The sequence below is a fragment of the Podarcis bocagei genome (genome assembly GCF_964188305.1).
Source record: "Podarcis bocagei genome assembly, chromosome: 9".
Taxonomy (NCBI): Eukaryota; Metazoa; Chordata; class Lepidosauria; order Squamata; family Lacertidae; genus Podarcis; species Podarcis bocagei.
This window is the reverse complement of record NC_138134.1, coordinates 6,719,723-6,733,740: the sequence shown is the minus strand read 5'-3', so window position 1 is coordinate 6,733,740 and position 14,018 is coordinate 6,719,723. Positions and strand designations below refer to the sequence as shown.

At 47.3% G+C, this 14,018-nt stretch overlaps 1 protein-coding gene across 1 annotated transcript; it reads left to right on the top strand.

The window, feature by feature from the left end:
* The first annotated feature begins 246 nt into the window (after positions 1-246).
* COX5A (cytochrome c oxidase subunit 5A) lies at positions 247-11,227 on the top strand. Its single transcript, XM_081207970.1, has 5 exons — positions 247-402; positions 5,140-5,256; positions 6,383-6,504; positions 7,504-7,626; positions 11,063-11,227. The coding sequence occupies exons 1-4, from the start codon at positions 318-320 to the stop codon at positions 7,615-7,617; spliced, it is 438 nt and encodes a 145-aa protein (XP_081064096.1). The 5' UTR covers positions 247-317; the 3' UTR covers positions 7,618-7,626; positions 11,063-11,227.
* The last annotated feature ends 2,791 nt before the right edge of the window (positions 11,228-14,018 follow it).

Below are 14,018 nucleotides of genomic sequence, written 5' to 3'. Positions count from 1 at the left end.
AGGAGCCCGCGGCGCCCTCTCCCCGACTGCGCGTGCGCAGCCCCTGCTCTCCTCTCCTCTCCTCCCGCGCCGGCGCCGTCCTTCGCGAGGGCGCGAGGAGGTTAGTCCGCCCTGCGCCGCCGTAGCCTCGGCCCCGCCCGCCTTTGCCCTCGGAGCGTCTCGCCAGCGGAGCAGCAGCGGCGCGTGGCCGTCGGAGGAAGGAAGCCAGGAGGCCGGCCAGGAGCAGAAGCCGCCGCCCCGCCGCCCGCCCAGCCGCCCGCCCCTTCCTTCCCTCCCGCGCGTCGCCTCACGGCCGCCGCTTCTGTGTCCCCTCAGCCATGTTGGCAGCCGCTCAGCTCCTCCTCAGCCGCCGCTGCGCCGCGCCCGTCCTCCGCGGCCTCGTCCCCCGCGCGGCCCCCGCAGGTGAGGCGCCCCTCCTCCTACGCTCCCGGCGGCTGCGCCGGCGCCGCGGCGCTCGAGGCCTGGCCGTGTCCTTGCCGTGACCCCGCCCGCCCGCCCGCCCGCGGGGAGCCGAAGGGCCTCCTCAAGGCGCCGCCGCTCGCGCTCGGCCCGGTTCTGGCGGATCCCCTGCTGACCTCCCTCCCTCTCCCCCCGAGAGGGACGCTCAGGGCGCCCGCTGCGCGGCCTCGTCGCGACCCTGCCGGGGGGGGCAGGGGGGAAGGAGCCGGGTGACCTTGGCGCGGGAAGCGGCGGCGACGAGGAAGGTCGCGGGCCCGCCTGCTCTTCCTCAGCCGCCCCCTTGCCTCGGCTCCTGAGCTCCCCTCGGGAGGAAGGTGCCGGAGGGGCCCGGGTTCAAATCCCGAGCTCGGCCGTGGATGAAGCCCTCTGGGCGTGACCTTGGGGTCAGCCTGGCCTGCCTCGCAGGAAATAATTTTGAAAGGAGGAAGGGGATCAGATACGGAAGAAGATCTCAGGCTTTGGAGTATTCCTGAGAAAGGAGAGTTTCCCCCTCACTGCTTTCCCCAACCGTTAGAATTGGTGCTGCTTTCGGGTCTGATCAGCAGGGCATTCCCTCAGTTTCTGCTCTTCCTGGTTTCGCTTTTTGCCAGTGACTCTGCTTCCATTTCATGGAATAGGTTGCTTCTCTTAAGGACCAAACTCTTCATTTCTAGGTGCACATCCTTTAAGGCTCCCCTCCTACCCGAAAATGGGCTCATATGCTGATATGCTATCAGTCCAGGCTTGAAAACAGTCAGAGCCGTACGTGTTCTTAGCTTGTCCAAAGAAATGAACAGTTTACTGGGTGACCTTGAGCCCACCAATCTCTCCCCAGCTTCCCTGCCTCACAGGTTCACTGTGAGGATGCGAAGGAGTGGATCATGGGCAGGCAAACTAAGGCCCCGGGGGCTGAATCCGTCCCAATTGCTTTCTAAATCCGGCCTGCAAACGGTCCGGGAATCTGTGTGTTTTTACATGAGTAGAATGTGTCCTTTTATTAAAAATGCATCTCTGGGTTAATTGTGGGGCATAGGAATTTGTTCATTTTCCATCCCCCAAAGTATAGTCTGGCCCCCCACAAGGTCTGAGGGACAGTGGACCGGCCCCCTGCTGAAAAAGTTTTCTGACCCTTAGAGTAGATGATCCTGTTTGAATGCTACCCTGAGTTCCTTGAAGGAAGGGTAGGGGGAGCTATGTGATAACCTGCCTGTACAGTGGTACCCCGCAAGACGAACGCCTCGCAAGACGGAAAACCCGCTAGACGAAAGGGTTTTCCGTTTTGGAGGCGCTTCGCAAAACGAATTTCCCTATGGGCTTGCTTCGCAAGACGACAGCCCATAGGGAAATCTCAGGGACAGCGGGGAAGCGCAGCGCGTCTTCCCCACTGTCCTCAGACCTCCTCCCGCCGTCGGCTTCGGAACGAAGCTCCGATGCCGGGCGGCGGAGGGGGAACGTCTCCTCCCGCCGCGAGGCATCGGGACGAAGCTCCGATGCCGGGAGGGGGAGGGGGAAAGCCTCCTCCCGCCGCGCGGCATCGGAACGAAGCTCCGATGCCGGGCGGCGGAGGGGGAACGTCTCCTCCCGCCGCGCAGCATCGGGACGAAGCTCCGATGCCGGGCGGCGGAGGGGGAACGTCTCCTCCCGCCGCGCGGCATCGGGACGAAGCTCCGATGCCGGGCGGCGGAGGGGGAACGTCTCCTCCCGCCGCGAGGCATCGGGACGAAGCTCCGATGCGGGGGGGGACACCTTCTCCCGCCGCCCGGCATCGGATGGCTTTCCTGAAGACTTGGGGTGGGAGGAGGGTTTTCCTTCCCACCGCCAACATTCAGAATGCTGTTCTGAATGTTGGCGGTGGGGAGGAAAAACCCTCCTCCCACGCAAGCCCCGGGAACAGAGGGAAAGCGCTGCGCCCCTTCCCCTCTGTTCCCGTACCTGTCCTGAAGGCTTGCGGTGCGGAGAAAAGCCCTTCTCCGCACCACCAGCCTGGCAAGCGGTTTCCCTAGGAACGCATTAATTGATTTTCAATGCATTCCTATGGGAAACCGTGCTTCGCAAGACGAAAAACCCGCAAGAAGAAAAAACTTGCGGAACGAATTAATTTCGTCTTGCGAGGCACCACTGTATCCCATTCCCATTTAAGAAGGGCAGTTAGGGCCATGATCTGCTTAAGGGTGCTTCCAGACAGTATTTTGAAGGAGGGATTCAGGCACATACTGGAACTTTAGGTTAGCACAATTAAAGTGGAGTAATTGCCCTGATGCAACAAATCCATGTTAAAAAGAAGGGTGGGGGGTTTTTTTGCAGTTTGGAATGTGACAGGGCAATGCATTGAAAACAGTAGGATGAATGGGAAGGCGTATGAACACAGCGCAAGCATATCAGGATGAATATTTATTGTTGTATATCAACCCCAGAAACAAGTCAGAATGACTGCTCAGTATAGACTGACATAGGCTAATCGCTGAATAATCTGTGTGCAAGCCAATCAAGATGGGTATTTAGTAAGTGGGTCAAATAGACGAGCCCTAAGATAGGGACATCTGGAAAAAATACTCTGCCTTATGAACTCACTTATGCATGGCTTTGTTGACTTGTTCCAAACCAGGATCTTTTCAAGTCAGTGTGGTCCCAATTTACATGTGAGTTGGCTCTATACAATAGCTTGATTGTGAAAGTAGTATCTAAATTAATTCCCAGGAGGGAAATTGGCTCAATAAAACTTCACTGACATTGAGGCAGTGCATTGGAGAACAGTGTTGATGCAGTTGTCAAATTGGTGTCTATTCTAGGTGAAGGATCCTAGATACTTAACAAGTGTTGTACGGCCTTTGTGTCTTGTACTTATCCCCCAAGATGGCAGGTGAAGGTACTGGAAACTAAGAATACCATTGATGCTAAAGACTCCAGCAAATTTTGCATTCATTTAACAGATACGATTTACCACAAAATCTGAGGACGTTGAAATACTGACAGTACTGAAAATTGTCTTTGACCACCAACATTGCAACAAAGCATGTTTTACTTTAGAGCAGCTGTTCTGAGATGGAGGCTTATTAACTGAAGAATAGAAAAATCAAGAGTGAAATGGATAATTTTCAGCTGAAATGCCAGCATCTCATTTCTTTGGGTAGTTTTAACACCTGGCATTTTAAAATTCCAAGCCCGTCTAGTTTCTTCTGTGGATTGTGCAACAGCAAGACAATGTCCACAATGAAAGCAGTTTTTTTTTACTCTTGTTTGAGTTCATTGTACTGCTGAATTGGACTAAACGAAGTGAATTTTTGAATTAAATATTATTTATGCAGCAGCTTAAACCTAGGTTATGGTCGCCACAACAGAATGTCTATTTGCCGGGGGGGGGGGGGGGAGGAGGTTGGACTAGATAACTCTCTGGGTCCCTTCCAATACTATTCTAATATTCTATTATTGTAACTACATTGCTTTACTTGCTCTTACAACAGTGCACTTGTCCCAGTATGCAAGAAGGAGAAACATACGCCATGGAAATGGTTTTAACTATGGATTAAGGGAGAGGTTTTTAGACTGTGGTTGCCAACAAGGTGTCCAGATATCTCCGCATAGTCGCAATTCGACCCACGCCAGTAGCAAAATGCCGCTGGCTAATTTCTAGCACTGACAGTGATCCTGCAGGATGTGTTAAGTAGAATATGAACTGCTACTCTGGTGGCAGACTTTAGAACCCTTAGATTATATCTGCTTCAAATCTTTGCCAGGGATAATTGAACTTTGGAGCTTGCTGCCTCCAGGTACTTATATGACACACACACACACACACACACACACACTCCTTATGAAGTGACTCTAGACATGTCTATTTTTTCAAGCCTGTTCTATTTAAGTGAGCTTTTAATCTTCTCCATTATCTTCCCTTTCTCTTGTGTGTCTGTATTTTTCCCAGGTTATAAACTTGAAGGCAAGGTTTTGTTCTTAGTTCTGTATACTGTACAGTTCAGAACACTGACTTATTTTAGATAGTATTGAAGTGTGATTTTAATTATTATCACTATTATTAACTATCCTTCTGGCATACATTTTTAAGCATTCAGGGACTTCGTGTTTTCCCCTGATAGACTAGCTATCTCAACTATGTAAATAAGCCCAAAGGTGACTTACTAGCAAAAAAAATAATCTAAAGCTGGGAGGGATACCTGTAATGTGTGCATTAAAAAGTTATGATAATTTACAAAATAGCAATTGGATTGCTGGAAAGCTTATTCTGATGGGATGGTAATTAGATTTTTTTTAGGTGACTTAACTTGCCATGAATGCTGAAGATATGTTGCTCCAGCAATGCAAATCAATACTCTGCTGTAGTTTTTCTACCCTTTGCCTGCTGCCTCCTGCCCCACTCTCTCTCTTCTGGCAGGAAATGGGAAAATTCATACAGCAACCCTTGTGCACAGCTGGGTGAACCTTTCAAAGTGGTGTAGTTTAGGGCTGTTTCAGTGCATGTTTCTCTTTACTGGGGAGGGAGGGGGTGATGGCATAGTGCTTCAGTAGAAACTCTGGCAGCTACAGTCTGGAAGTGATGTGGGGATGGTTGCTGCTGACCAAAGCAGAGAGCTGCATTCCTGGGATTTCACCTGTACACCGACTTCCTATGTGTACCCGCTGTGTTGCAGCTTTACCTTGAGCTCTTTAATATCTTCCTCTTCTTCCCACTTCCTTTTTTTGTCACAGCTGTATTGCCTGTGCGCTGCTATTCTCATGGGTCACATGAGTCAGATGAAGAGTTTGATGCTCGCTGGGTGACGTACTTTAATAAACCGGATATCGATGCCTGGGAGCTAAGGAAAGGTAAGGCTGAGGGAGAGTAGTATTGAAGAGCTTGAGAAACCCTCCTTTGCTGCTGCAGCTGCAGCTGTGGAGGCATTTCTGCAAGCTGGTTGTGGCAGCTTGCATGGAGCAGTCATTCCATTTTTCTTCAGTCCCTGCCCAACATTCCACCAGCCTTAACGGAACTGTCCCAGAGCATAGAATTGTAGAGTTGGAAGAGACCCTGAGGGTCATCTAGTCCAACCCTCTGCAGTGCAGGGATCTCAGCTAAAACATACGTGACAAATGGCCACCCAACCTCTGCTTTTAAGATTGTACCTCTGGTATTTTAATAGCTGTATGAGTAGTAAAAAATGGTCATTTATCATAACTTGCTAAAATCGAAACGGATTCAATGTTTCTGTCAGTCCCTTGATGTTTCAGCCATGCCTCACCTTTTTCAAGGCATATCTTTTGGTAGGGAAAGAGAGATAAGACTGACTTCGGCTGTACATAAGAGGACAATGATATTAGGGCTCTGAATGAGCACTAAATTGATAAAATCCCTTTCACTGTTGAATGCCTTGCAATATTCTATTTAAGGTAAGAGGAAGTGTACAGTTTTTATTGTGCTGATGGTTGTCAAGACAAAATGGCACTTTTTACTGGGTGACTCTGCTACAGAGGCTGAACAGCAATTGATCGTCTATTAAAGTACTTATTAAAGTAACCTTTTAGAAAACTCCCCGAAGTATAAGCAGGGAGCATAAAAAGCCACAAGCATTCAGAATCTTGAAGTTGTGTTTAACTTTTCAAGTTTAAAGTCCACAATAAATGGAGCTTTGTTGTGGGAATTGGGATCTGTTGTTGGGTGGGATGCAAAAAAGATTTTTTTTTTTGAAGTTTTCGCACTGAAATGGCAAATTACAGATTTGAGCTCAGATTTTGTATGTGGAATGTAAGCAACGTTTCATGTTAGCTCTACAAATTTTGTATACTGTGGCAATATCAAATATCAGAAGTCACTTGCAGGAAATTTGGTAGTAATAATATGTTCTGGCATATTTAGATATAATCAGAAATGTTAGGAAAAGAAATGGAGCCCGTGTGACACACTCCTGAACTTGTAAGAACAACAGAATATTTTCATTCTTGTTCATTCCCACAGGTATGAACACACTGGTTGGTTATGACCTGGTTCCAGAACCAAAAATCATTGATGCTGCTTTGAGGGCATGCCGACGACTAAATGACTTTGCTAGCGCAGTCCGTATCTTAGAAGTTGTAAAGGTCAGTGAAAGACACTTGAGTCTGAGCAGCCAACACCCTGCTTCTCCATTTGCCTCTGTGTTTATAGTGTGTATATTGTGGAGTTCCGGCTTGCTGGTGATCCATAAAGAGCCTTTGCACTCTGTGTAGAGATTTGTTTGACTAGCCTTGAGAGCCTAACAGATCTTTCTAGCCAGCACTGTCTACTTTAATGGTCATTGTCTCTCCACAGCCTGTGACATAGGTCCTTCTAACCCTGTTAACCTTGATCTTTTTGACAGGATATGTGCAGCTGAGAGTGGAACTTTCTGTACAAAATACATGTGCCCGGGCCCCGCTTTTGCCCATTTCCCCACAAAAGTTTACCAGGCTACTTATAATGGAAGCCTATGCATCTAAACTCAAAAGAAAACTCCACTGTGTTCAGTGGGATTTGCTTTCAGGAGAGTATAGATTTGTAGCCTCATATAGCATCTAAATCACAGAGCCAATCAGGGCTTGCCAATCAGAAGGTCGGTGGTTTGAATCCCCCACAACTGGGTGAGCTCCCGTTGCTCAGTCCCTGCTCCTGCCAACCTAGCAGTTCAAAAGCACGTCAAATTGCAAGTAGATAAATAGGCACTGCTCCGGCGGGAAGGTAAACGGCGTTTCCGTGCGCTGCTCTGGTTTTGCCGGAAGCGGCTTAGTCATGCTGGGCGCATGACCCAGAAGCTGTCTGCGGACAAACGCCGGCTCCCTCGCTTGGCCAGTAAAGCGAGATGAGCGCTGCAACCCCAGAGTTGTCTGCAAATGTCCTTAACAGTCAGGGGTCCCTTTACCTTTACCTTATAGCCACTTTCACCTCTAAAAGCTGGGTTTTGAAGCATTAAATTGTTCCTTAACTCTTGATGAAATGCTTTTCTCTTGTGTGTATTTTTTTTTATTAAAAAAACCAACCTTAAGAAGTAACCCTATTGACCTTGGATATGACTCTGTCTTGGTTTTGTTAAGTTTAAATTCATTTTGTGTTCTTTCAATTAGGACAAAGCAGGGCCTCACAAGGAAATATACCCATATGTTATCCAGGAACTTAGACCAACATTGAATGAGTTGGGAATCTCAACTCCAGAGGAACTTGGCCTGGACAAAGTGTAAACATTATTGGTAAGAGAACAAATCTTCAGTCCTTTGCGGAAACAGCTTTTTAATCATCCATCTTCTTTACCAGGCTCCTGGACAGTTGCTTGAGGGTTCCCAGGAGATCTCATGGAGCCATCTGAGATCTTGCAAGCTCTCAAGAGGTGGGAGCAGTTCCAGGGGTTGTTCTGACTTTGTGTGATTTTGCTTTTATGCGCAACCCCCAGGAACAACCCTTGTGCAAGTTGCAATTGCCCTGCACGCCAGATAGAGTTTGAGCTATCTTGAGTAGAACACCAAGGCTTTGTTTTCTAGGTTTGCCTGAGGAAAGGCAGAAAAACGACTTGCAAATTCTCTGCATTCACCTAGCCCCACCCCCTTTTCTGGTGGGCCATTCTTGATGTACTTGAAATGTAGTTCTTATACTTAAGTGATTAAAAAAGACTGGAGAAAAGTACAGTGAACACTTCTCATTCATCAGTGTCAGGCTCCTTATTTCTGAATCTGACTCAAATACAGCCATTTAATATTGGTGCTTGCTTAGTTTACTGCATCAAATAACTTCACTCCTGGCAACCAGGAGTGTTTCTCCTGCTGTCATATGTGCTGAACTTACAGTGGGGGTCAAGCACTCAGCCTAAGCTTAGCAACTGCTGTTCTGTTAATGGAGCAACATTGGAGACTATGCAAACATGTCGCCCTTAAATAGGACAGTGCTATGGAAGTTGGATGTTTAGTGGCAATACATGCAGTGCTCTGCTAGCTTTAAGCTCATTTAATGTACAGAAAAAAGCAGCAGAGCCCCTGCTAGGTGTAGTGGCACCAGGGAGGAGAGAATGGACAGCATTTAATAGCAAGCCTGCACAAACCTGAATTGACTTTAGCAATAAAATGCGTTCTCATAAGTATTCATCTGGGGCAAGTGGCCTTTGCAGGGAGAAAGGCTTTTTTTCCAGTGAGAAGAATCTGAGCTGTTACTCTAATGTTGCATTGGTTATAGTGAATTGGGATCCTCATTTGCAGCCACATATCCACAATCTACTGCTTGGGCACCATATGCTGTGTGTTCTGTGTAAACACTAGAATCCTACAGACTTTGAATGAAGAGCTGCAGCTCTGTATGCAGTTAGAAATGTTTTACTGGTTCCCGTGCTTCCCTGCCCAAGCAACAGAAGGTGGCCTTCAATCGACCAATGACATAGGGCAGGAAGCACATCCACGCCCCCATCCTGGCACCAGTTCTGCTGGGTGCCCTTCTTGGTCCTTGCTCTCTGTGGCCAGTGGCCGCTGCCACACATACTAACTCGTTGCAGGCAGGCAAGCAGGCTTGGGACAGCAGCCCCAAGAGATTTCCAGGCTGAGTTTCTTCTCCCCACACACCGTCCTTATTAAAGTGGGGTGCTCCCCACTTTATGCAATTTCACTTATATGTGTGGGGACCCAGAATTTACCGTATTTTTCACCCCATAGGACGCACTTTTCCCCCTCCAAAAATGAAGGGGGAATGTGTGTGCGTCCTATGGGGCGAATGCAGGCTTTCGCTGAAGCCTGGTGCGCACCTACCCCTCTTGCTCTCCAGGCTTCAGGAAGCTATCCGCAAGCCTTGGGAGCCCGCAGGGGGTTCCTGCCGGACTCCCACAGCTTGCGGAGAGCTGCCTCTATCCCAAGCCTGGGGCACGCTGAGCAGTCGCGCCCGGGCTTCGGGTAGCTCTGCGGGAGCCCCCCCCCACCGGCTTGTAGAGAGCTGTCTCTATCCTGAAGCCTGGGTGCGCTGAGCAGTCGAGCCCCGGGCTTCGGGCAGCTCTGCGCAAGCCGTGGGAGGGCTCCCACGGCTTGCGGAGAGCAGCCTGTTCTGGGGTTGGGGGAAGCTCGGGCTGGGGGGGGGGATAATCCCCCCCTTTACTTCCCCCCCCAAAAAACTAGGTGCGCCCTATGGGCCGGTGTGCCCTATGGGGCGAAAAATACGGTAATCCTTGTGTACGTGTGTGTGTGGGGGGGGGGTAAAGCCTGTATTCTGGGGCCGACTTATCAATTTTATTTATTTATTAATTTATTTCATACACCACAAAATGTACCGTATTTTTCGCCCTATAAGACGCACTTTTTCCCCTCCAAAAGTGAAGGGGAAATGTGGGTGCGTCCTATGGGGTGAATGCAGGCTTTCGCTGAAGCCTGGAGAGCGAGAGCGGTAGGTGCGCACCGACCCCTCTCGCTCTCCAGGCTTCGCGGACCTCTCCTCAAGCAGCGGGAACGCTCCCGCTGCTTGGGGAGAGTTGCCGGCATCCCGAAGCCTGCGCGCGCTGATCTCAGCGCGTCCAGGCTTCGCGGATCTCTCCCCAAGCAGTGGGAACGTTCCCGCTGCTTGGGGAGAGTTGACGGCATCCCGAAGCCTGCGCGCGCTGATTTCAGCGCGTTCAGGCTTCGCGGATCTCTCCTCAAGCAGCGGGAGCCACCGCTGGGCTCCCACGGCTTGCAGAGAGCTGCCTGTTTGGGGGCTGGGGTCGGGGGAAGCTCGGGCTGCCCCAGCCCCGCGCCTGGGGGGAAATATTTTTTTCCCCTTTATTTCCCCCCCAAAAAAACTAGGTGCGTCTTATGGGATGGTGCGTCCTATAGGGCGAAAAATACGGCACTTCTCCCCCTTTTTTATAAAAATGACCAGAGTGACTAAGAACAGTACAGTCCTGAATAAAAGAAATAGGAACAAGATAACCATTGTACAATAAGATAACATAAGAGCAGATTAAGAACGGCAGCAAATCAAAACACAATTATTTTACAAATACAGATTAAGACAAAAAGGCTTGTGTCCAGTACTGTGTGCACGGAGCCCCACTTGTGAAACAGGTTGTTGCTCTCCTCTCCCTGTGTGCCATCCACACCTGCTCTGTAGGGGTTATCCAACCCTTTGGAGCAGATTCTGAGGTTGCAGGGAGGGGGGGGGTGTGGTGTGTTGTACAGGCAGAAGTCTGCAGTGCTAATGGAACAGTAGCGCTGGATGCAACCCAAAGCAGTAGAGAGAACTAAGCAAAATCAGCCCAGTTTGCCAGATACCTGCTAAAATAGAAACAATATAGGGCAAAAATGTTAAGCAAATGTTGAAAGAATTTTTTTGAAGGGCTGCCGGGATATATGGTGTGTGCGCGTGCCGTGTGTGTGTGTGTGTGTGTATAGTGTAAAACAAGTGGACTGCAGGATTGTAATTCTTTAGACTGCATCATATATATATTTTGAGATATGAGAAAAACACAGATGTCACAAGGCTGTGGTAGAAAAATGGTCTTTTTACACCACTGGGCAGCAAGCTGTTAAATCTGCAGCTGCTTGGTACACAGATCAGATTATGTTCCCCCAACTATCCATTTTTTCTCTTTCAGAAGCTTTCTGGTGGTGGTGGGGAGGCAGAAAGAGCTTGAAAAGGGTGTAGAAATGTATGAACTAATCCATGATATTTGTTCTCTTCCAGATGAGCTTCCTGTGGGGTTATTGTTAATGCTATTTGATTGTACAACAATTGCCTGGAATCAGACGTTAAAATATTACTTATTTGAAATTCCTACTTCCTTTTATTGAGTCCTGGAGTATGTGTTGTGAAGCTGGACCTAATAAAGGGGAACTGGTTTGAACTGAGTGTTCTTTGTAGCCTGTGTTATTATATACTAGAAAAGAAAATCTTATTTCCCATAATAAAAGTCAATAAACATGGGGTACAGAACTTAATCCTCAATTTCACAACCTGACAATGGGATTCTCAAACTTCATTTATTGGTGGCAATGACATTCAAATTTTTATTGCTTGAGTGTGGATCCCTATAAAGGACATTGAAGGAAGTTATCATTACACGTTTTTGTTTCAAAACACCATATGAATTCATTAAACTGATGAGGCCAGGAGCTTGACTTCCTGTTCCTTGTGCAGATCCTATGTGTGCACTGCTACACAAAAACCACAGCACTGAACTTGCTTGCTAAGGACAGCCTCTGTTTGATTTATATATCTGGCCCTTCCTCCAATCAGACACACAGGGTGACTAATGGCGAGAACCAGATAAAACAACATCCAGTGAGAAAAACATTAAAAACTTCATAATTCATGATAAATATAGTACTACTGCAGCAATGCAAGTTTTTAGCTCTTGAGATGGCAGAAATGCTTGAAGGTATTTAATCAATATTTAGTGGAGTCCTGTAAGTTGGAGGTACTAAATAAGGATCCAGACTAAGTTCATTGAGCTTAGATCAAATTGAAATCAATGGAGCATGTTTAAAATTGGAGAGAATTGAGTGCAGCTGGTAATACCCTTAAGATTTCTTTTTTAAATAGAAAATCTTGATTAATTTTCACATAAACAAATATACATGAGTTACAAAACAAATGTATAGAAACAATAAAATAAAGTACAGAAGCAGACATAAACAAATACAATATATTACACTTACATGACAAATTAAAATATATAACTTCCAATAATTCTTATTATACTACTTATATTATCTGAGTGATACTGGTAAGCAAGAAATACATAAAATATAATATTGGATTATACATACATACATATATATATATATATATATATATACACACACACACACACACACACACACACACACACACACACACGAAAAAATATGAATCTGCAAGAAATACAGTTAACCCTTAAGATTTCTATTGGTCTGATAGCAAGGCTTCCTTCCCTCTTCACGTGAATCGTAAATTGCAGAATCATATAGTAAGACTTCTTATATGATCATTGTAAGATAAAAAGTAAAGGTAAAGGACCCTGGACAGTTAAATCCAGTCAAAGGCGACTATAGGGTTGCGGCGCTCATCTTGCTTTCTGGCCGAGGGAGCCTGCGTTTGTCCACAGACAGTTTTCCGGGTCATGTGGCCAGCATGACTAAACTGCTACTGGCACACAGAGGACTGTGACAAGTGCCAGAGCGTACGGAAACGCCGTTTACCTTCCCGCCACAGCGGTACCTATTTATCTACTTGCACTGGCATGCTTTCGAACTGCTAGGTTGTATGAATGCACAAGCCCACTACCCCATTACTTTGTATGCCGGAGATGTTTAACCTACAACCCTCCTAGTGCTGGATTTCAACTCCCATCATCATCTGTTGGCCATGACGCTTGGAGCTGATGGGAGCTGCAGTCCCAACAAGAGGGCTACATGTCAGCCAGTTCTGTTTTAGTCTATTGCATCAAAACACTGATATTCCTGGAATGTGCAAGAGGGCTCCTGAGAAGCAGCCCTCAGACAATGTCCCTGCCATTCACTCCAGGTGTGTCAGTGGCCTGTTGGACCAGCTATTCATCTGCCTGGAGGCTATGGGGGCTCCTGATCTGCTCTTTTACAACTGAGCCAAACAAGAGCATTCACATGCTGAATTTGACTTGGGAGCAAGATAAGTGTGCTTTTGCACATGAGAGGGAACAAAGGGAGAGCCTTGTCTTCCCATCCCATGTTCCGTGGGGCACAGAGACTCATTCCTTGCCCAGAGAGGTTTGTCCGCTTGCCATATGCCAGGAAAATTCCTGATGTGTCCTTGTTTTGGGGTGTAAAAAATTGTGTCAGGCGATTGTTGCCAAATTAGCAAAAATGTCAGGGAAAACCTGGATGTATGGCAGTGCCATGAAAAAAGCGCAAACGGTTCAAGAAGCTCAAAATCACTGTTTTTGGGGTAGGATTCCCAAAAAAAAAGCTCAACAATTGTGGTGGTTTCCTTAAAAAAGGTCAACAGGAATATTACTTCAACAAATGAAACCGATTTGGTTGTTTTTTTTAAAGTGTTAAGTTGGAAAAAAACACGAGAGAGAGACATTGCACATACTTTTGTAAATCAAGAAATTTTTTAATAAAAATACATTTTTTTAAAAAGGAACAGGAATCTTAATTTTTTGAGATATGGCAACCCTAGTTAGAGCCACTCCCTTGATGCACTATTTTTCTATCTGCAGGGATTTGTGGTGGCAGGAAAGTGCGTTTAATCAGAAAGCTAACTATAATAATAATAATAATAATAATAATAATAATAATAATAATAATAATAATAATAATAATAATAATAATTTATTTATACCCCGCCCATCTGGCTGGGCTTCCACAGCCACTGGGCGGCTTCCAAAAAAATATTAAAATACTGTAATACATCAAACATTAAAAGCTTCCCTACTAACTCCTGAGACTACGGTCCTAGCCCCTGCGGGGCTCTGCGACTCCGAGAGCAGCGGAGCACACCACAGACTACGACACCTCCGGAAGCCTAGACCGTCGCCTCCGCCCCGTCACTGCCTTTCAGCGGCTCTTCCGGCTCCTCCTCTCGCTGGTTGATTGATCTCCCCTCAACGGCAAACGAGCGCTGCTAACGCGAGAGGACGAGGGGCGGGCCGCTTGAAAACAAACCAATGGGGGAGAGC

Bases quoted from the DNA above. Each gene is read 5' to 3' on its own strand.
- COX5A (XM_081207970.1), top strand. From the start codon at position 318: ATGTTGGCAGCCGCTCAGCTCCTCCTCAGCCGCCGCTGCGCCGCGCCC. The intron at 403-5,139 runs GTGAGGCGCCCC...TTTTTGTCACAG, and splicing joins CCCCCGCGCGGCCCCCGCAG to CTGTATTGCCTGTGCGCTGC. The intron at 5,257-6,382 runs GTAAGGCTGAGG...TCATTCCCACAG, and splicing joins TGCCTGGGAGCTAAGGAAAG to GTATGAACACACTGGTTGGT.